General features: G+C 54.7%; 1 protein-coding gene across 1 annotated transcript; it reads right to left on the bottom strand.

The window, feature by feature from the left end:
- Positions 1 to 526: 526 nt before the first annotated feature.
- On the bottom strand, positions 527 to 22,252 carry MAPK8IP1 (mitogen-activated protein kinase 8 interacting protein 1). The gene is made up of 12 exons (XM_006896740.1): positions 22,152 to 22,252; positions 7,551 to 7,656; positions 5,298 to 5,588; positions 3,790 to 3,871; positions 2,674 to 3,486; positions 2,452 to 2,527; positions 1,891 to 2,063; positions 1,538 to 1,647; positions 1,248 to 1,364; positions 1,058 to 1,128; positions 862 to 960; positions 527 to 599 (listed from the first exon to the last, which is right to left on the bottom strand). The coding sequence occupies exons 1-12, from the start codon at positions 22,250 to 22,252 to the stop codon at positions 527 to 529; spliced, it is 2,112 nt and encodes a 703-aa protein (XP_006896802.1).
- Positions 22,253 to 22,298: the final 46 nt, after the last annotated feature.

The following is a 22,298-nucleotide window of genomic DNA, read 5'->3' on the forward strand; positions in this document are numbered from 1 at the left end:
GGCCAGCATGCTGGCGAGACTGGAGGTGGGAGACCTCCTGAGGCTGCAGGAACGACGGAGCGGAGAGCAGGGCCCCCTCCACCTGTGCCATTTCCTTACTGGAAAGCCCTCAGGAGGGGGCCAGGCTGGGCCTGAGCCCAGGGCTCTCCAGCTGGGGTTGGGCTGGGGGCAGGGTGGCATGGGCAGTCAAAGCAGGAGCCATCAGGCACGGGGGCTGAGGCCTGGGATGGAGCGGAACCCTCTGCTCCAAGGAGGGGTGGGCATCCTTCACGGCCAGAGGCCTGATACCCCAGCCCCGTTCCCAACCCCGGGCAGCCCGCTCTGTCCTCCATAGATGAATCTAACCCCATATATTACAATAAATTGCATTTGTCTCTCCCTGTAACCCGCCCTCCCCCACCCTCAGCCAGCTGCCCCACCCCCCATCCTCTGGGGGCGGTGGGTGCCCTTCCTCAGGCAGGGCCATGTCCCATCGCAGCTGGCCGGCCTGGCACTGGCCTGGGTGTGCAGCGGGCAGGCAGCATGGCTACTCCAGGTAGATGTCTTCTGTGGGGCAGGTATACTCCACGAACTGCTTGTAGAACTGCTGGAATGCCCTCCTAGAAAGGAAGATGGCCACGTCAGCTAGTGGGGCAGCCACTGACCGGGGTACTCGGACTCAGCTCGGGATTGTCCACCTGGAACCCTGTGGTTCCCACCCAGTGGCCACTCGGCTCTGTTCTCTGTGACCCTGGGTATCCAAAAAAAACATTCACCCCAAGGGGGCATGTAGCCACTCCTGTGTGGTTGGGAGGACCAAGGGGCAAGGTGTCTGCGAGGAAGCAGCTTGGGTGCCACCTGGCAGGGCACACGTGCACATACCCCACGGACTCCGCCAAGACTTTGGTGGACTCCTCAGAAACAAAGACGTGGCAGGCGAATCGGTGGTCAGCGGGGTGCTTGGTGATGAACCCAAAGTACCTGTGGAGCACAGAGGTTGAGGAATGTGGTGGGGGCTCAGGGACCCATGACAGCTTTGGACCACCCTCCAAGGTCTCCACTCTCCCACCCTGCTTACTTGTTGTTCTTTGGATGGTATCCACAGAATGAGATGTTTTTTAACTGGAAAAAGTGGCTACATTTATTCCCCTGGGGAAGAGGAAGAGAAGAGAGAGATGATCTCCCAGCCTGCAGGAGAGCAGGGTGGGAGAGTTAGACCCTTCTTCACAGCAAGTTCATGGGCACATGGGGGCAGGGGAGTCAGGCACCTGGGCCTCCTGGGAGTCGTCAGCCCTCACGCCTATCTTCACGCCCCGCACGCTGATCTCGAGGATGCAGCTGGAGGGTGGGTTAAAGTGCACGGTGAGCCGGCGTGTGGTTGCAATCTGTGGGTGACGATGAAGGCATCAGTGCTGTCTATCCCCCACCCAAAGGCCCTGCTCCAGGGCCCACACCCTGAGTCCTCTCCACACCAGGGTCCTGCCCACCCTTAGAGCAGACGGGACTGGGCTGGGCACCAGGAATCCATGTCAGGAGACAGGGAGGGAGACCCAGGTACCTTCTGCATAGCCGCACAGAGGACGTCATTGCCCTTGTGATAGGGAACCTGGACTGAGCCCAGGAACTTCACCCAGAACTGGTCCACCCAGTCGCTGCTTTTGGCCAGGGCTGCAAAGCAAGGGTGAAGAGGGGTGTGGCCAAAGCCAGCAGAGGAGGAAAACCAAGCCTGGAGAGTGATCGTGCCAGCAGGGGGTGCCACAGCCCGCCAATATCACTGCTTTGCAAGGCCCAACTTTCCTCTTTGACATGTGTGGGGTCCCTTGGCGGCTGAGAAAGGCCAGTGAACTCCAGAGCCAGTGTGCACCCGGCAGGAAGCAGGGGCAGGGTGACAGCAGGCAGGGGAGACGTTACCTGCCATGTGCTCAGGCTCCTTGGTGACCTCGATGGCGTAATAGGCAGGAAAGACGCCGCGGGCCCCCGTGCGCATGTTGTAGGCCTCATACCAGTAGTCCTCGGCCTGCAGCTCCACCAGCAGTGGGTCGTCCACCTCCAGCTCCAGCTCATCTTCGTGTCGAGGCACAAACCTGCCCCAGCCGGGTACGTGAGGACTCCCCCCACCAGACCCTCTCCCTCCTGTGTGCTCTGGGGTCCTGGAGCCTCAGTGGCACTGTTAGTTCAATAAACTGACAAAGCTTCCACTGTGTGGCTGTTACAACGTGAGTTCCTGTTAGACATAGGTAAATGGTGCCAACCCCTGGCATCAAGGAAGCCAAGGTCGAGGGAGGAAGTGCCCTGTGATGGTTCTAGAGGGCTTGTGTGTGGTGGGGCATCATCACCCTGGAACAGCATAGGGCCCAGCACCCTGCACTATCCTGACTCAGTCCCCCGAGGTGGACAATGCCTGACCAGGACTGAGTGGCTCCGGCTGTGGTGACGGCAGAGGCCGAGAGGGAAGCTGTCACACACGCTCACCTGAATATGGCCCGATGTGTCTGCTCCTGTTCCTCCCCATTGATGACACAGGAAAACAGCCCAAAGGACTCGGCACCTGTTGGCGAGGGTAAGAGTCTGGAGGAGGTGATCCCAGGTGAAGAGCCCTCAGTCCTCATGTCCTACACCAACCGGGTCTGCGGCCACCTCTCAGGAACAGCCCTCCCTCTGGCTGCCAGCTGCTGCCCCTGCCTGTCCACTCACTGGAGGAGCGAGAGCGGCCGCTCATGAAGACGTTGAGGAACTTCTTGGAGAAGTGGACGTCGGGCTCGTCGGGCGTGGAGTCTTCTGAAAGGCAGGCGGGGGGCCGGGGCTGGGGCGCCTCCTCGTATTCCTCCCCGATGGCCGACTCGTAGGGCGAGGAGACGGAGGCACAGTTGTCGTAGACGGTGGCCGAGTCACTCTCGTCACTGTAGTCTCCGAAGCACGGCCGCAGGCTCACCAGCTCCAGCTGGGCGTGCTCATCGACCACCAGCGTGTACTTGACCGAGTCGTAGGACAGAGCGCTGGTGTCCGAGCTCAGTGAGGCCCGCGGTGGTGGTGGTGGCTCCCCCAGGCTTGCCCTCCAGCCTCCGCCTGGTGGCTCGGGCCGCTCTGGGGACGACAGGCAGTCGAAGCCCTCATCCTCCTCACTGATGGAGGGGTGCGGCCGCCCCACTGCTGAGGAGTAGGCAGCGGGGTCTGGGTCAGAGCTGACTGACATGCGGCTCTCGGCCGGCGGCAGGAAGGCGGCTGTGGGCTCCACAGGGTCTGGGGGCCTCTGGACTGGTGTCAGGTAGATCTCCTCAGTGGCCTCCAGCCGCACGTCCGCCTGGTAGTGGATACGGTCTCGATGCGAGTGGCCTCGGCCACCGGGTGGGGCAGCAGGGGGGCCACCTGGAGGTGCCATCTGGGTGGCAGCACTGCGGCGGCACGGGCTGTCGGTGGAGGTGCCTCGGTCCTTGGTGGTGGCGGGGCTGCTCTGGGGAGGCAGCTCGTCGCTCAGGCAGATGTGATCATGTGGAGGCGTCTGCTCCCCTGGTGAGAGGCCAGGTCACGGATGTAGATAGGTGCCTAGCCCTCGACTCCCAAGCCACTGCTCCCTCCACTCAGCACCTCAACTCCAGGACTCAGACTGACAGAGCTGTCCTGGCAATGAGCTCTGGGGCCAGTCAAATCACTCATGCCAGAGGTCATGCCACCTTGCTGTGGCTCCCAGGTGGCCTGGCCCCAGGCCTCAGGGTAGGCGGATAGCTCTACCCTGCAGATTTGAGACTGCTGGGCTTGTACTCCAAGTCAGGGGAGGGTAAGGGACAGGTAAGAGACAGGGGTCTGACTTACCTGTCTTCAGGGGGGAGGATGATCGAGACACCCGGTCCTGCCAACTGTGCTTCTTGCCCAGAGAATTATTATTCAGCGTGTCCTGAGTCGAGAACAAAGGGGCCCTTGTGGCAGGGGCCATTACCAGTGCCCGGCACAGGGAGGCCCTGGCACTGCCTCCTCAGGCCATCCCTAGGCAGGGTGTTGCCCCCACTTGCCTCAGGCCTCACTCCCTAGCCCACTTCTGGAGTAGTAAGAAGGGGTGGCAGGGCAGGTGGCCTCCAGCCAGGGCTTTAGTCCCTAGGTCTCCCTACCTCTTGAGTCAGGGAAGTGGGCCAGCCTCAAGGAGGTGCTCACATCACCCCCTCAGCCTCACAAAGATAAAGGCGGCCAGTGTGGTGGGTTGATGCCTGGAGAGGAACCGGGGACTCTACAGGACACAGTGCCCCCAGCCTCAGACACCAAGGGTTTACATCTAAGATGCTCAATTCCAACTACAGCAAGAGACAGGGTGACCCCCAAACCTGGTGCTCAGAAAGCCAGGGGCCTAGGCACAGGGCAGAGGCATTTTGGTTGAGCCTGACAAAAGTACCAGGAAGGGGTCTCCCCAGTGGCTTGCCAGAGAAGAGTGGGATGAATCATGCGAATGACAAATCCATACCGGAGCCCCCACCCCCACCTCTTACACTACCACAGGCCTGATAAGTGACAGGGCAGTTGTCAGTAGCCTCCTTCCTGGATCTCCCTGGCTGCCTGTCCCACCTTCTCAGCACCCTAGGGCCCTCACCATCAAGCCTGCCTATCAGGCTCCCACCATACCACTTGGGCCTCCTCCCCCAGAAACACCCTCAGCAGCACCCACAAGCTTTCACATTCATGAGTCTGGCTGCCAAAACCCATTCCAGAGGATCCTGGGAAAGGGACCAAGCCCTTTCCCTGCAGCCCCTGCACCATCCAGTCCCAGCCCCACCTCCCTGGACCCCTCTGCCTCTCCCACTGGTCCTGGCAGACAAAGGGCCACAGACGGCTCTCCCCATGCTCCTCTGCCCTCCTGGGCATCCAGCCACCAGCCCAGGGGCCCTAGGCCCCCAACTCAGTCAAGCAGTTCCAGCCCCAGTTCTCTTCTGGACCTTCAAGTCCAGCTCTTTCCCCTGAGTTCCCCATCTCTCCGTAATTTCCTGTGCCCTTCCTCAGCCCTGTCCTGTTCTCCTGGCCCTGCTATCCACCTTCACCAGGAATCCACACCCTAGAGGGGAAACTCTCACAGCGTTAGGGCCTAAACTACAAACCTCTTCTCTGAAATCCCCTAGTCTCTTCTAACCCCAGCCCTTTCACCATGTTCACCAGCCCTTCAAGTCTTCGCCTTCCTCAACCCCTAGACCCCACCTGCTCCACAGAGCCCACCTGGCCGCGCAGCTTCCACGCCCCCCAATCCTGAGTGCAGGGCCTGATCTCTTCTGCAAGCGCTCAGTGCCCCCCACATCTTCCGGGCCCGCCCAGGGCACCGCCCCCTCTCGGCCGAGCCTCACCTGAGACCGCGGCACCTGCGGGAAGAGGTTGAGCGTAGTGGGCCTTTTGGGTCGGTACGTGTCCCCGCTGCCCGGGCCCTGGCTTCGGGGCGCCGGCTCCTGGCCAGGCCCAGCCTCCGGAGGCCCCGCACCCGGCCGTCTCGCCGTGCGTTCCTCCTCATCGTCCTCATCATCCTCGGCGCCGGGAGTGTCCCCCGCCGCATCGATCAGGTCCATCTGCAGCATCTCGGCCTGCAGCCGGCTCCCCGCACTGCCGCCGCCGCCCCCAGACAGCAGCCCGCTGCGCGGGGGCTGCGCAGCGCGAACGGAGGGGCGTCAGGGGGCGGGGCGGTACCGGGGGCGGAGCCATGCATCTGCGGGCCCGCCCCTTTCCACGCCCCCCGCGGCCCGGGCGAGTCCATTCTCCGACCATGAAGGGGGAGGAGAGGGAGCAGCGCACCGGAGACGCTGCTCCCTTTAGCCCCTGGGCCAGGCTGTGTGCAGCCGCCTCCTCTCCTCCAACCCCTCAGTTAGTGCCTTTGACAGTCCACACTTCTCCCCTCCCCACGGTCCTCCCTTCCTGGTTCCTTACACCATCCCGTTCCCCTGGCAACAGCCGGTGACCTCACCCGGGTTGGAAGCCGAGCCCAGAGTGAGGTCACCGCTGTTGCTATAGGGACGCAGGGGTCGCTAAGGAGTTCTGGCCCCTCGGGGCCGGGGCTGGGGGATTAGTGTTTGGAGGGGGCCAGGAAGAAAACTGAGAAAACTGAGTCTCTGCCAAGAAAGTAATTGCGAGAAGGCCGCAGTGCAGACAGGGAGGACCTGAGAGCTACTGGAAGCGGGATGCTAAGCGGGAGGGGCAGGAGTGGGGCACCTGGAGCAGCCACTGCACCCCCACCTCCTCCGTCTCCCCTCTTCGGCCTACTGGCCAGGCCCCTCCAATATGGGATTTTTCCATCAGCCTGACTCTGCCTTCTTAGTTCAGAGCCCCTTTATGGAGTTCAGCTCCCTAACTGACTCCCCGGCACCTCGGACAAATCCCCAAGTCTTTCCATTTCCTGGTTAACTGGGCCCAACAGAGCCTCCTACCTTCGCAGAGATTGCAGTCCCTGTCTGGGGGCCTACAGGGTAGGTCACATTCCCCAGGCTAGCTTGCCTCAGAGCCCTGACTGGTTTTAGGGCCACCCTCTCCAAGGCTTGTGCGTGTTGGGAGAAGGGTGGTGTCAATGGTCTGGGCAGGTGTATCATCTCCTATTCTAGAATGGCTCCTGCCCGCATCCCTTCCTGAACCGACTGGAAGTCGAGGGCTGGGGTAAGGGATTCTGGACCCTGAGTTTTCCTTTTGCCTGGAAGATCTTACAGAATCTCTGGAGGAAGCACAAACCCCTCCCTCAGTCACATAGCAGCTCTGCCTTTGCTAAAACCAAACCAAGTCCATTGCCATTTGCACTGATAGCAACCCTGCAGAATCAGACGGCCTCCTCTTTCTCCCACAAGGCAGACAGTTCTACCGTTTGGTTAGCAGCCAAGGGCTTAGCCAATGCACCACCACCAGCGATCCTCTCCTTTTGCCAACCATGCTGTTAGTACTATATCTGCTCCAGCTACCACCCTTCTGGGGCTAAAACCTATCCAGAAGCTTTGCCTTCCACTTCTTCACTTAGCCACTCCGTTCCTGTTCTGGTGACACAGAGGGGATCCCCAGCTGCCAAAAAGCCTCCTTTGTAACAGGAGAGAACCATCGAGTCCAAAGCAGCAGTGGTGCTGGTTAACTTTCCCATGAGAAGACCCGAGTTGCCAGAGACGGCCGTGGTGGTCTGGTGCACAGCAGCCAGCAGCCAAAGGAGTCGTTCCAGGGTGGCTTTGCTCTTTCCTGCCCCAAAGCACTGCAGATCCCATCAGACTCCACCCTGCTCTGCCCTGGGCCCTTTGCCAGAACCACTCCCCAAAGGACTCAAGACAGTAGCCAGCCTTCTCCTAACCTTGGCCAAATGTCTACTGTCCTAGCCCTAGAGACCCTCCTGCCTTCTCCAATCTTATGAGCAGCTGAAGGGGCTGCTTCTTGCATTAATTTTAGCAAAAAACTTTTCAAAAATCAAACAGCTAAGTATGAGATGTGCCAAACATTGTACTCAAGTTTCCTGCATGCTATTTCATTTAACGAGGGTGTACTGTGCAGGCCCTGAAAGGCCCCTTGAGATAGGAGGAGGTCCTCACTCCTGCTCCCACCCATCCTGTTCCCTGACTTGGGGGCTCCTGGGAGCCTGGCCTTACCCGTAAGGACAAGGTATCTTTGCACTGCAGGCTGATGCCACACTCATCAGTGATCTCTGAGAGGTCTTCATCCTCAAACTCCTCCAGGCTGATGTCATGGGTGAGCCTAGGGGACAGGGCCAAAATCACACCATGAGGAGGGCTGCTAACCGCAAGTGTCTCCCCTTTACTTCTGCCAAAGGGCAGCCCCTGCAGGGAGAGTCACAGCTCCCACCTGAACCCCTGAGGGACAGAACGTGGGGTCCATTCGCAAGTGCACGGGGTAGTTAACAAACTGGGGAAGCTTTGGCTCGTGCCCAGAGGCAGTCCTCTTGGAGTGGCAGCAGAGGGGGAGGATCCCGACTCTTCCAGCTCCTGGCTGGGAGTTGTCCATCTTGGTGCCAACCAGGAGGCAGTGCCTGGAAGGCTGAGTTGGGCACAGACTCATTGCTGCCAGCAAAATGCCTCCCAGGTCAAGGCTGGTACCAAGGCCAGCTCACTCACGGAAGGCAGAGGGCTGGGCAGAGACTCCAGAGGTGCCAGGAGGGATGGGGAAACCCCCCCTTATGCAGTCCCTGAAGCAGAAGCGGCCTCAGAAGACCAGCCCAGGAAGACCTCACCTCTTGAGTATGGAGGATCAGTGAAGTGGATTTAGTATGTCAAGGTGAGCAGTAATGTGCACTTTATCTTATCTCTTCAACCACAATATCCCCTCCCTATGCTCGACCAGCGCATGCACAGATGGGGTCAGGGAAGGCTCTATGTGGAGGACAGCTCATCAGGGGACAGACCAGGGCACTTCCAACACCAGAGCCTCAACTGGCTGCAATGGAATCACTCCCTCCTCTGCACCCCCAGCCCAGCATGCTAGCCCTTCCTGCTCACCCCTGGCCCTGGTTAGGTGAGGGTGGGATGTTTGGGAAGCCAGGGAGAAAGCCTGAGCCTCTGTCCCAGTGAGTCCTCAAAAGAGACTGAGGCAGAGAGCAAGAGAGACTCATTAGTCCAAGGTCACGGAGGTGATGTGATGACCCAGCCCCGGGGAGCCCAGGAGGCCCACAGCCCTGTCTCAGGCCGCACTCAGAGAGCAGCGATTCCGCTCGAGAAGCTGCCCCCAGCCGCCCCCGCCAGGCCCGCACCCCGTACCAGCGTTCCCACTGGTCCTCCAGCCAGCTGTCATTGTCTGGGCTCGAATCCATCTTCAGCACCAGCTGCATGGGGAGCCCTGCCCGGCCGGGGGGCTGCGGGGCCCCAGGGCCGCCCTCTCATGCCCAGGAGGGTGGGGGGGCCGGGGCGCGAGGCAGGGCTGGGGCTTCTGGCCTCCACCTCCCGGGCTTGCCTCTCTGCGTCCTGCCCGCTGCAGACGCCGGGGAATCTCATTAAAAATGGATGGGCCGGGAGAGGCGTCCGCACGACCCGGGCCCCGGCCCCTGCGCGCCCGGCCCAGCCCTCGGCGGCACGCAGCTCCCTCCCCCGGCCCGCCCGTCGCTGCGCGGTCGCCGCTGCCTCCCCCGCGGGATCAGGTTACTGCAATCAATGCCACTGGCTCCACCTGCCCTTCCAGTGCCCCTGTCGGGGCTGAGTGGCCCCCCTCCCCGGCCCAGGCTGGTGAGCAGATGGCAGAAATCTAGGATGTTTTCCCCCCAAAAGCCAGCCCCTGATCTGCTTTAAAGGGCCAGCGCCTCACTCAAGGGGCCTGGGGGTGGGGAAGTGGGGGGGGGTTGGCTTCCATAACCCCCCACACATGGACACCCGTTCATGCCTCCGCTAAGCCCAGCCCAGTAGAAGAGCCTGGGTCTGGGGTCACCAGTGCCCACCTGAACAAGCTGCCCGCCACCCCAGGGCTCAGTCCTATGCGATCAGGGAAGAGTCCCCGGGAGCAGTGGGTCTCCAGTTTGCGTCCTTGGGGGAGGGGACGGAGGGCTTTAGGGGTGGTGCAGAGCTTCAGGTTAGTGAAAGAAACTTCCGTGTGGGGTGTGAGAAACAGGCTGGAAGGTGAGGAGCCTGCACCCAGATGTTTGACCAGGGCCAGACTCCTTCTCACCTGCACCCTGGAGGACGTGGGGAGGAAGTGGCTAGGCCAGCTGGTGTGTAGGTAGGTGGTGGGATAGGGGAAAAGGTGTCTCTGGCCCTGGGATAAGACCCCTGGGCCTGGCACTGTTTAGTTGACCGGCTGCCTGGATGGACCCAGCGGCAGCTGCTGGTGAGGGTGGGGATCTCTGGGAATCTGACCAGAACTCCCCTTGGATGCTTCCTGCTCTGCTAGTGACCTCTGAGCATGTATGTGTCTCCCCACTTCTGCCCTCCTGTAGCCAACCTAGTTTCAAGTCACCTCACATCTCCACTTCCTCCAAGAACTCCCCACGCTCTCGTCTGCCTCAGCACCCCATGCTGGCATCACTCCCCTGGCCAGAGGCTCAGCTGCCTGAAACACTACCACCCATTCATGAGTATCCTTTCCTCCTACAAACCCAGCTGGGGGCAAGTCCTGGGCCTAGCATCCACATAATTTCCCTGACCCAGCTCTCCAGGGCTTCCCCAGCGCCTGGTCCAGTGCTTGACAAGGAGCAACACCAGGCTCTCTCTCACTGGGGCCTGCTCAGTTCCAGCTTCCTCTCCCAAGAGGCCCTCCTGGCCTGCCACCTCCCCTGCAACAACACTTGCTCCCTTGCCATAACCTCTCTGGAGGCGTCACCCTTTACCTGATTATAAAACGGCCAGGTGGCGGGGACAGAGCCATCCTCCCCTTCCCAAGGCAGCTCCAAAGTAGATGGCACTCACATGCAAAACGTCTGCCACCCTGAATCCAGCCAGCACTCAGTGCAGGCCCTGCCCCTCCTCCTCCCTCTCATACCTGGATGTTCTTGGGCAGCAGAGCTGTCAAAGCTGCCCTGCATACAGACAGTGCTCAGCACAGGCCTTGCCAGACCTTCGTCAAAGGAAACTCTGAGCCTCCCTCTCAAACTGTGTCAGGAGTAGAGCCGTGGGGTCAACCTTGGCCTTGGGCTTGAGCTCATCTCTACACCCTCAGCTCTGGTCCCACCAGCTTGGACGGCAAGTGTGGGTGGAACAGGTGAGTCATCCTTTGCTAATGCTGGAAGCTGAGGTAACTGAGTGAGGGGTCAGAAAACGCATGCTGAGGCCTGGCTTCTCCAGGGTCAGGGGGTCCTCATCTTCCTAAGGTGCTTCTTAGTCAAGGCAGTAAGTATGGGACCTCATCACCTTGTCCAGCGTGGACCCCTTGTCACCATAATTTTTTTTTTTTTTGGTGGAGGTGCCGGGGATTGAACCCGGGGCCTCGTGTATGCCAAGGTCACCATAATCTTGACAGCCAGGATAGGACTTTGCTTTCTCTATTTTACAGCTGAGGAACATTAAGGTTTAGACATACGGTGCCTCTAGGCCTTAGTTTCTCATATCTAAAATGAGACTACCCATGATGTTTGAAGGCTAAGGTTCACCTGATGCCGGCCATGACCTTTTCAATCACTTGCTATGCATCTGAGAGCTGGGCAATGAATAAGGATGACAGGAGAAGAGTGGAAGTGTGGTTCTGGAGAAGAGTACTGAATATGTCATGGACTGCCAAAAGAACAAACATATGTCTCAGAGAAAGTGCAGCCAGAGTGCTTTTTGCAGGCAAGGATGGCAAAGCTTCATCTCACATACACTGGACATGTCGCTAGTACAGGCTATTCCTTGAAAAGGGACATCATGCTTGGAAAGGTAGAGAGGGTCCGTGAAAGAGAGGAAGACCCTTAACCAGATGGATTGACACAGTGACTGAAGCCATGGGCTCAAGTTCAGAAATGATGAGGACGGCACAGGATAAGACAGGATTCTGATCTGTTGTTCACAGGGTTGCTAGGAACTCAACAGCACACAACAGTAACAACAGGCCTCATCTAAAATGAGCTTCCCATTTCTAAAATACAACCACCTAGGGAGTGGTTCTACTTTATAATGCATGGACCACCATGAGTCAGAACTGGCTCTCAGGCGGTGGGCAGGTGAAGTGGTCACTACCACGGATAAAGGGGACGGACTGGTCAGGGACCCCATTTTACAATCTGCTCCCTCTTTTTTCACCTCCTCTCCCTCCTTCTTCACCTCCACTCCCTCCCTCGGTTCTCCAGAGCTCAGGCATTCTACAGCCCCAGAGGCCTGGTGGGGCAGGGGAGAGGAGGAAAGGGGGAGGAAGAACGGAGGTGTGTACCTTACAAGCCTCTGTCCCTGTGTCCTGTAGTCTGAGATCCACCCCTTCCTTTTCTAGACGCTGGGCTAGGACGACAGAGGGCAGGGACTTTGACCTTTCGAGACCTCTCTGACCTTTGAAGTCTGCATGTCCCAGGTCCCCTCTCTGTGCATTATTCTTACATTCAATTCTCCGGTCCCACACCCAGTCCTCTCTTTGGCCAGCCTGGCCCCACCCCACCTTCTGAGCATTCTGTGCCCCAAACCTGAACCCAGCTCTCTCAAAAGACCCTGAGCAAACTTGTCTTTCGTGTTTGATGTCTACTTGATGGCCTTGTCCCTGGCCATCTGCTGGCACATTCCCTGTTGTCCTGGTTCTCCCCACACCGCTCTTTCTATTGCGTGGCTTTCATTCAGTCCTGGGCTGGGTCAGAAGTGTTAGAAAAAGATTAAGTGAGAAAAGTGCTGGGGCCTAGGCTGACAGTGGGTGAGGCTGCCCACTGAGTAGCTGTGGCTTCCAGCCAGGAGGCCAGGTCCAGCCTCTCCATGGCCCTTTCAGCACAGAGCAGTGGCCAGTGGGTTCCCAGGTGTCATTCAGCTCAACTCTAGCTGGAGCCTGTCTCCCACTGGCCCCCTTTCAGGCCCTCTCCGCCTGTGAGCCACATCCACTGGGGAGCCACAAGTTTCCCTCAAACTCATTCTGCTTTATGATGACCCACGTGTTTGAACTGTGCCCCCACAGGACTTTCAATGGCTGGTTTTTCCAAATAGAGCTTCAAGTCTTTCTTCCAAGGTGTCTTGAGGTGTACTTGAACCTCCAATCTTTCAGTGTGTGGTAACTCTACTACCTAGGGACCTTTGGGGAAAGAAGTAAAAATTCCCACTAGTGGCCTAAAGGGCTTATAAGCCCACTCCTCCAGCCCGGAGCTGCCATCACCCATCACTCTCCAATATCCTGCACAAATATTTTTCTGACCTCTCTGACCAAGCTGATGCCCACCCTTGGAGACAGTGAATGCAAAAGGCAGGACTCTCCGGATGGACCTCCCTAACAGGAACCTAAGAAACGTTGAATGACCGACCCATGGTGTCACGCCATCATTCTGGCAGTCCCCCCTTGAAAATCTCTAACTTGGTCTCTCTTTCATCTTAAGAGTCCTCCCTTACATAGATGTCCAGGTGTCCTTGGAAGAAGATGACGGTTGAAATGGTAGGGAAGTGGAGCAGGTCAGGCCCAGCTTCGTCCTCAGGACCTTCTCTCCACCCTTCCTCCTGGCTCTGGGCAGACACCAGCATACGGCTGGGCTTGTTGCTTTGGTCTGAAATGACTGACACAGTGACTGTCACATTGGGCTCCAGCAGATCAGAGATGGTGAGGCTGGCGCAGGACAGAGCAAGGTGCAGATCTGCTTTTCACTGACTCAGTGGCACTTAACAATAATAATGTCCACACTGGAGTCATCGTCAGTGAAAATAGAATCCAATCTAAGAAACAGTCCCAAGGGACAAGTCCACTGTATCAGGTCTATCCAACCACATGATGCCCATGTACGTGAAAACCCCTGGGGTCCAGTGATTCCAAGACCATGGTGCCATGTACACCAAAGCCTCTGGGGGCCAGTGATTCCAAGACCATGGTGCCATGTACACCAAAGCATGTGGGGTCCAGTGAGTCCAAAACACCATGGTGCCATGTACACCAAAGCATGTGGGGTCCAGTGAGTCCAAAGCACCATGGTGCCATGTACACCAAAACCTCTGGGGGCCAGTGATTCCACTTTGGAAAACCCCTGCAAGGAAACTATCCCACAAGTGGGAAAGCCTTGATGTAGGATGTGACATGTTTACTCCTCATAACAGCAGGGTGATGAGCACAATCCTCCCTGCTTGAATCCTACAGGGGGGTCACCTAAGGACTGCCATACAGGGGGTGGTTTAAACAGGGACTGGCCACTGACAGAACATTATACAGTCTTTGGAATGAAGTTAAAAAGTTTGTGCCTTAATGTGAAAACTGGCAATGAATATAATGAGCAAAAAGGCAGAATGTATGCCCCCATGGTTTCAATGTGATGAATAACCACAGGTTGATCAGTCACATGGACACGTGGCTGTGAGATATGGGGGCATCAGAGGAGATCTTTTCTCCCTGGCAGATGCTCCACACTGGTCAGTGCCAAGTGCCCACTACATCCTGATTCTGGGGGGGCTATGCCCTCTCTTGTAGCTGCCAGTTTCCCCAGGGAAGGGGCCATCACAGTTGCCTTGGCACTGACATCTCATAGTGGCTTCATTCCATGTACCAAGTATAAGACTTCTCACACAGAAGGTACTAGGTAAATGGATATTAAACAAAATGTTGGCAGCTAGGCATGGAAGCCTAAGAGCAGAAACTACGCGTTCACCACTTAAGTCTCCAGTGCAAAGATCACGTACAGGCACATAGTAGATGCTACAACAGACAACAAGAGTAAGGCCACAGTCCTTAGTAATGTGACTGGAAGACTTGGACTGATGGCTTTAGTCAAAGAGTCTATAGAAAAATTCTGATGAAAAGGGGGAAGATGGGGAACAGAATTTCAAATTTATTTTTTAAATTTAATTTTTTTATTGTTTTGTGTGTATGTACCATCAAATTGGATCTGACTGGTACAGGAGGAGATTGCCCTCCTTCTCCAGCAGAGCATCTTGTGGATTCAAACCGCATACTTCTGGCAATGAATTTAAAATTTCTTTTTCCCCCCCATTTTATTATTCTCTCTCTCTCTCTCTCTCTCTCTGTGTGTGTGTGTACCGTCAAATTGGATCTGACTAGCACAGGAGGAGGTGGCCCCTCCTTCTCGAACCTCCTATCTCTGGGATTGCAGTGCAACTTCTTGCCACTAGGCCACCAGAGCTCCCCTGAATTTCAAATTTCTAATGGAAGCCAGACTTTCTGGAGCCATTGAGCCTGGATAAGTCCCTGAAACTATCACACTAAGATAATCTTTACCCTTTAAACCCAAATTTTCCCTTGAAGCTGCCTTTGAACTAAAACATTCTTTTTTCCCTTTTAATATTTTATTTAACATATCCATGATTTCTCTTACTATTTAATTAAGTTTGTCTACCTTGAACACTATGCTTATTTAAAGAATACTGAGATCAAATTGACAACAGTCACTTGAAAGGTTAGATGAGAAGCTTAGGTGGCAGTGAGTCCAACTCAAGGGTGATGGGACAATTCAGAGAAAGCCAGGTAGGGAGAATGTCTGCACAACTTGAAGCATGTAATGCATGACACTGAGTTGTCCATGTAGAAATTGTTGAGACAGTAGGTGACTGTATATTTTCACCAACTAAATAAAATGGATCCACAAGCAACACTCTTTTAGTATCAGCAGTCCAAAAAATCAAAAGATATTGGGAAAATCTGCCATCAGGGACCCCTCCAAGATGTTAAGGAGCAATGGTGTCAGTCTAAAGACTAAGGTGCACCTGATTCAAGGCAAGGGTCTTCCCCCCCCCCATGGGTCTTTTCAATTGCTTGCTGTGCATCTGCAAGCTGCACGGTAGTCAAGGATGACAGAAGAAGAATCGATGCCTTTGAGTTGTGTTGGAGAAGAGTAATGAATATTCCATGGGCTGCCTAAAGAACAAATATGACTTGGATAGAATATAAACAGGGTGCACACCTTCAAGGCAAGGATGGAGCAACTCGGTCTCACATATTTTGGGCATGTTATTAGGAGGGACCTGTGCTTGCAAAGGGACACCATGCTTGGAAGGATGGAGGATCAGTAAAAAGCACAGGAAGACCCTCAACAAGATGGATTGACACGGTGACTGTAACAAGGGCTTAATTCTATTAGAGATGCTGAGGATGGCACAGGAAAGGGTAATGTTCAAGATCCATTGTTCAGAGAGGGTCACTGTGAGTCACGGTCAACTCAATGGCACCCCACAATGTCAAACACCAAATAAAACTGAGCCAAGGGACACAGATGGTGTCCTAGGACCTAAATGGGGACGGCAGCAATAAACCAGTTTGCAGGAACCCTGGGGCCTCAAGTTGTGGGATGTGGTCCATTCCCAGGAATTCAGAGAGCAAGTTTAGGACTCTGAGTGCAATCCTACCTGCTTGAATCCTGCAGCTGGGCCATCCAACAACCCAGATCCTCAAACGACTTCACATCCCTGCCCATCAAATCCTTCACTTCCCCTAGGCTACGTGGCCCCACTCCCAAGGGCTCCAGAGTCATTGTTGAGTCCTGCCTCTCCTCCACCCTTACATCAGATCTCTCGCCTCCTCCTGTATAGTCAACTGTCTCCCCTATCTTCATCTCCGCAGCCATCTTCTTCCACTCTGAGACTCCCAAAGTCCTGTCCCTCAGCTGCGCCCCAGCCTTTCATCCACTCTCTACTTAGCAACCAGCGCCACCATCCCAAAATATCAGTGTGATGCTCTTACTTCCTGAGCCCCTGCTGACTCCTGCTGCTTGTCGGTGAAAAGGCCAGCGTCTGAACAGCTCACAGGTATCTGGTCATACACCCAGCCCCCACCTCCTCTTCCTTGACTTTTCTGACAGGCTACACCCCCTTCTTGCTCCCGCTTTCACACAGTACTCAGGCCAAAAGATCACCTTCCACTGGGGAACCTCCTCCGACCACACATGTCCCTGACTTACTTCGTCTCTAGAATGTGAGCCCAGCAAAGTAGAAATAATTGTTGAGTGAATGAAGGAACCACTACATATCAATACGGAGGTCCCCAGAGGAACCTAAGAAGAAAGGTCTGGCAATCTGCTTCTGAAAAATTAGCATCCTAGTCTGTAAAAAAATGAGACAAAGGCAGTGGCGCTCTGACAGTTCAAATCCACCAGCTGCTCTGCAGGAGAAAGGTGGGCAGTCTCCTCTTGTGCAATTTACAGCCTCTGAAAACCCACTGGAAGGTCAGCTGTGTATCAGTTCTGACTCAATAGCAATGAGTTATGAGAAATCCCTATGGAACAGGGGCTTATTCTGGTACCTGAGGGGTCTCTGTGACTGGGAATGGCTGTGACAACAACTGGGAGTCCTGCTGGTGGGGGGTCCCTGGGGCAGTGCAGCAGGCAGGAAGAGGCCACCGGGGGAGTTCTGGGTCCTGTCCCAGCTCTACCACCAGCTTGCTGGGTGTTCTGGGGCAAGCTCTTCCCTCTGTTGCTTCCTGATAAGTTAGGGGCTTTCAGGAGGTGGTTTCTGGGGCCTCCTGTGGTCTAGGATTCCCCTCCCACACCCCAGGCAGGCTGCTGACTACTCGGTCCCATGGGCTGTGTCCCCCCTTCCTCCCATGTGTCCAACTCCAATCCACTCACTGTGCACGTTTTTTCCTACAACATTTTTTTACAACGAACTTGTATCATTTTAATATTCATTTTATTATTTGTTATAAATTACAGAAATAAACGGTGCTTATTACTTTTTTAAGGAATCCGACAGTACAGAAGTATGTTAAATAAGATGTGACAATACCTCAATGACACTACACACAGAAGAAACCAGTAGCATTTTCCCCAGATATAACACGCCCATGGAGGGCACATGCACATAGGAAACTAACACACGAAGGGACTGAGCAGTTTGCAAAAAAACTATGTAACATGTGTGTTTTCGTAGAAACACAGCAATTGGAGCACTCTGATACATAAAAGCATGTGCAGACATGCAGACAGACAGACAGACAGACAGACAGACACACCTTACACACATAAATTTATTTACTTAAAACTACCACCAACATGCCTTTGAGCTGTGGTATTGGAGAAGAGCACTGAACATCCCATGGACGGCCAAGAGGACAAACAGAGATGTGTTGGAGAGGCTGCAGCCAGAGTGCTCTTTGGAGGCAAAGATGATGAGGCTTTACCTCTCATACTTTGCTAGGAAGGACATGATGCTGGGAAGAGTGGAGGGTCAGAAAGGAGAGGTGGATTGCTGCAATGGGCTCTAATGTGTCCGGAAGTGTGAGGATGGCACAGGATAGGACGGCGTTCAGATCCGCCTGTAGCTATGAGTCATACTTCATACTTGACAGCCCTTAACAACAGAAACACCACTAAGAAACCAACCCCCTTCTCTTAGGTCCACATTAAAATTAATTCCTTCCACAGAATCTCCTCCACTACTGTAAACCCAGGACCCTCTCTCTTCAGGATGGCACTGAAATGAAACAGCTAGGTTAAAATCCCAGCTCTACCACTTAGCTAATCTATGCCTCAGCTTCTTCATCTACAAAGTGGCAATGATGGTACTCCCCTCCACACTAGAAACGCTGGGGCTGCGGTCCCTAGAGAGTTGCACAGCTAACCCCAAGTGAAACAGGCGATCTGCACCAACCAGTGGCTCCCAGGGCAGTCTCCTCCCAAGTGATTCAGTCTCCAAAAACCCGCTGGAGGGTCAGCGATGAGTCACTTCCAGCTCGATGGCAATGAGGTTGTTGAGCTGTATGGCTGTGTAGAGTTTGGTGCACAGTCAGTAGGGAATAGTGCTGCTAACACAAAGGCTCTGGTGGTTCAAATCTGCCATCTGCTCCAACGGCAAAAAGCTGTGCAGTCTCCTCCTGTTGATGATTTAAAGCCTCCGAGACCGCTGGCAAGATGCTGGAAGGAGGAGGTGGAACTTACTTGACAGTAGTGAGTGGGTCTGAGATTTCAAGTCTAAGGCTACTTTGAGGAGTGATGGCTCCAGCACCTAAAAAAGTGCTAAGAATGGTGTCTGGGCAAAACAGATGCTTCCCGAGGCCAATTTCTAACACTGGTGATTCCAGTGTCTTCCAGGATCCAATTTTACCACTTATTCATTTGCTCACTGCTATCAAGTCTATTACGATGCATAACAGCCCACCAGTGGGGTTTTCAGGCTGTAAATCTTAATGAGAGGAGACCATAAAGCCACTAAGTGGGTTTGAACTCTTCCAGGTACATGGTCTTTTGGGTAACAGCACAACATGCCACGGCCTATGACATCAGAGGTCCTTAATTTTACCCTTATTTAAATATTAAATCAACAGGTCATGAATGAGCACTTCCTCTGTGCTGGTGGGCAGTAGTAGCTCAGTGGTAGAATTCTTGCCTTGCACTCCAGAGATCTAGGCTTGATTCCCAGTCAGTGAGCCTTATGCTGGGCTGCTCCTCTCATCTGGTAGTGGAAGCTCCAGTATTGTTATGATGCTGATGAGGTTTCAGCAGAACTTTTATTTATTTTTTTTTATTTTTATTTTGTGTACGTGTACCGTCAAATCAGATCTGACTGGTACAGGAGGATATTGCGCCTCCTTCTCCGGCAGAGCGTCTGGTGGATTCGAACCATGTTCCTCTGGGATTGCAGTGCAGTTTCTTGCCACTAGGCCACCAGAGCTCCCCTTCAGCAGAACTTTTAGACTAAGATGGACTTGGAAGAGGGGCTTGGAAACTGACTTCCAAAAATTTGATGAAAACACTATGGATTACAGCAGTCTGATCTGAAAGTCATCCTGTGACACATGAAGAAATTCTCCAAATCACTGGCAATAAGATAGATAGATACGATAGATAGATAGATAGATAGATAGATAGATAGATAGATAGATAGATAGATAGATAGATGCAAATCAAAACTACAATGAGATACCATCTCATCCCAGTGGCAGTGGCAAAGTTTAACAGGACAGCAAGCAATAAATATTGGAGAGATAGGAATTCTTATACATTGATGGTGGGATTGAAAATGGTACAACCTCTCTGGAAGCAAGTTTGGCACTTCCTCAAAAAGCTGAACACAGAAATTCCATATAACCCAGCTATTCTCTGCTTGAAATATATATGGAGAAAATGAGAACTGAGGCTCAAATGGAGACCTGTACACCAATGTTCATAGCAGCTTTATTCACCATCGCAGGAACATGGAAAAGAGCCCAGAAGTCTAACCACAATCGAATGAATTGAGAAATTGTAGTACATTCACATGATGGAACACTATATAGCATGCAGGAGCAGTGATTATGTTAAATCACTACCTAACTTGGGAGGGACTGGAGAGCATTATGCTAAGTGAACTAACTCAGTCCTGTAAGGACAAATACTGTATAAGACCATTATTTTAGAATATGTATGAGGATCCAAGGGGGGGGATGAAAGTAGAGGGGTGAGGCTGAGGGCGTTAATCATAGGGTCGTACAATTTGATGAGTGGAGAGAGGGGTGGGTCAAGGAAATGGAAAAGATCCAGTGAGAATATATATGAACTTTGTAAGCAAACTAGTATAAAATAAAAAAATTCATTTTAATTTTACTTTATAAATAAAAGTCATCATAGGGACAGCAGAAGAGTGGACAGAATTTGTCCCATAGTGCACGAAGCTGTTGGCAACACTCAAAGCTGGGTGCTGGATAGTAATATTCAGGTTTTGAGCACGCACACCTTCTGGCAGCTGACAGGAGAACTGGGGGCAGATGTGGACAGACAGATTGTTAACAGACAGATCCCCCCAAAACGCACTTATACAAGGAGTCCCATATGCATATAGCTCTTTATAGCTCTTGAGATGCCCAACATATCGGTGTCTTAGGCCTGCCAAAAAGCAGGGGCAAAAGAAAAACTGAGCATACAAGGAACTGAGGCTCAGAGGGATAACATGCCCATTCTAGGGACACATAACCAATAAGGCCAAGTCAAGATTCAAACTCAGCACAGGTCCAACCACAGTGCCCCAAGAGCACCAACTTCCCAGAGTTAAACTGAGCTGGCCCAAGGCCTGAGGGAGGCGGGAAGAGCAAAGGGCAGCGGGGGCAGCTGGAGCAGGAGGGGCAGGCCTGGGGGGCCTGAGACACAAACCTTTGTTATGCCCACAAGGGGCCTTGTCTCCACCAAGCTGCAATGTCCTGGAGGGCTGGGCCCACATCTCAGCCTTTCTGAACAGTCACCCTTTGCCCACCTGGCCTGGAGCTGGACATACAACTACTTTTCTAACAATCTGCCTGCCAGGGGGGCCAGATGAGGGCAGAGAATGCTGTTCCAGGGGAGCAGGGACCAACGGAGAGCCTGGAGGGTGAGCAGATAGGGACCCAGAGACAGGGTCCCAGCTAGCCTCTGCCTTCCGGAAGCTCCATTTAAAATGGGCAGACCACTCACTAGCTGGTCACTGGGGCCAACCTGGGGAAAGGCCTGCAGACACTTGTTGAACACTGACTTGAAGTCCATGGTCTTATTTTCCAAAGATTAATATTAAGCAAGACTCAGAGAGGACCCAAATTGTGTGCTAAGTGGCACCCCATGGAAAGCAAGGCCCCTGCTCTAAGCCTCCACGGCGGAAGGGAGCAGCAGAGTCTGCATGCAGGCAGCATGCATGACAGCAGGTGGAGTCTCAGATGGAGGCCTGCTGGTCTGAAGATGCTAACCACAGAGTTGGCCTTCTCCATCTGTCCCCTCCCTCTGGTCGTCCTGCTCCGCTCCAGGCCTCTGGGGAGGTTCCTGGGCTCGATGATGCCATTAGAGATCTCCGGAGGTCCCAGCCCACCTGAGGGCCAGAGAGTCAGCCATCTCTTGGTCTAAGGGGCTGGCGCCAGAGCACAGCTGGGGCTCGGCTGGGGTGGGGGCCCCAGGAGAGGAGAAGGCGCCAGCTCTTTATATGGACAATGGGGTTTGTCTAAGCCCCTTCTCCTGGGTTCTCAGTTACATCTCCTTCTCCTCTTCAAATGGGGTGAGGCTTAATCTATCCTTAGACAAGACTCACTCTTAAATTCGCCTCCTAGTTGATAACACCAGGGGTGTGTGGGTAGCATGGAGGGGGGTTTGGGAGGGTCTGGGTATTTATCTCAGTAAGCCCCCCCTCCTCAGTGTCTCTGGCTCCTCTAGCCTCCTCCAAACCAGACGCCCCCTTCCACAACAGGGCTACTGCTTGCCCAGGCTCCCCAAGGGTCCTGGCCATGGCGAGATGGGCCCACCTGGTCAGGTAGGACTGGGGGAAAGGGTCCCAACTCTTTCCTTTCAGCAGCAAGGATGTCGGGTGTCCCAAGAAACTGGGTCCCACGAGGGACCCCAACCTGCTTCCATTTCTGTTCAGACTGGGCACAGGCAAAGCTACGTGCCTCCTCCGGGATTACAACCCAGACCCCAGGCCCAGCTGCAGCCCCCACCTGAGAGACCAGCCGGCTCCGAGCCCCACCTGAGAGACCAGCCGGCTCCGAGCCCCTCCTCCCATGGAGAACCCAGATCTTGCACCCTGGAAGGCGGAATGGCGGTGGGAGTAGCACCAAGATTATGCAGCAGCCATCAGTCTGAAGGTTAAGTGGGTTCAGCGAACAGTGGGGGTCTGTGCAGGTAAAAGATCCCTCTTGTACTCACGCCACCCTCTCGTTCCCGGGGTTTGATGTGGGGGCGCTGGGAGGCAGTCCAGTCTGGGCTGAAGGGCAGGGCGCGCCGAACTCGAGGCTCTCACCTGAAATTGGGTGGTGACGCGATGTGCAGCCCCAAGAACGGCGAGGCGGCAGGCGGGGACGCGGCCCCCCCGCCCAGGCCGCCGCTCTCTCGCTCCGCCATTCTCGGGCCCAGCCCTGGCCATCCGGGCGGAGCGCGGTGCGGAGGA

Source organism: Elephantulus edwardii, unplaced genomic scaffold (genome assembly GCF_000299155.1).
Source record: "Elephantulus edwardii isolate Elephantulus edwardi_28Jun2011 unplaced genomic scaffold, EleEdw1.0 scaffold00189, whole genome shotgun sequence".
Lineage (NCBI taxonomy): Eukaryota > Metazoa > Chordata > Mammalia > Macroscelidea > Macroscelididae > Elephantulus > Elephantulus edwardii.

Bases quoted from the DNA above. Each gene is read 5' to 3' on its own strand.
- MAPK8IP1 (XM_006896740.1), bottom strand. From the start codon at position 22,252: ATGGCGGAGCGAGAGAGCGGCGGCCTGGGCGGGGGGGCCGCGTCCCCG. The intron at 7,657-22,151 runs GTGAGAGCCTCG...CCTGTCCCCTAG, and splicing joins GCGTCACCACCCAATTTCAG to GCTCACCCATGACATCAGCC. The intron at 5,589-7,550 runs GTAAGGCCAGGC...CGCGCTGCGCAG, and splicing joins AAGATACCTTGTCCTTACGG to CCCCCGCGCAGCGGGCTGCT.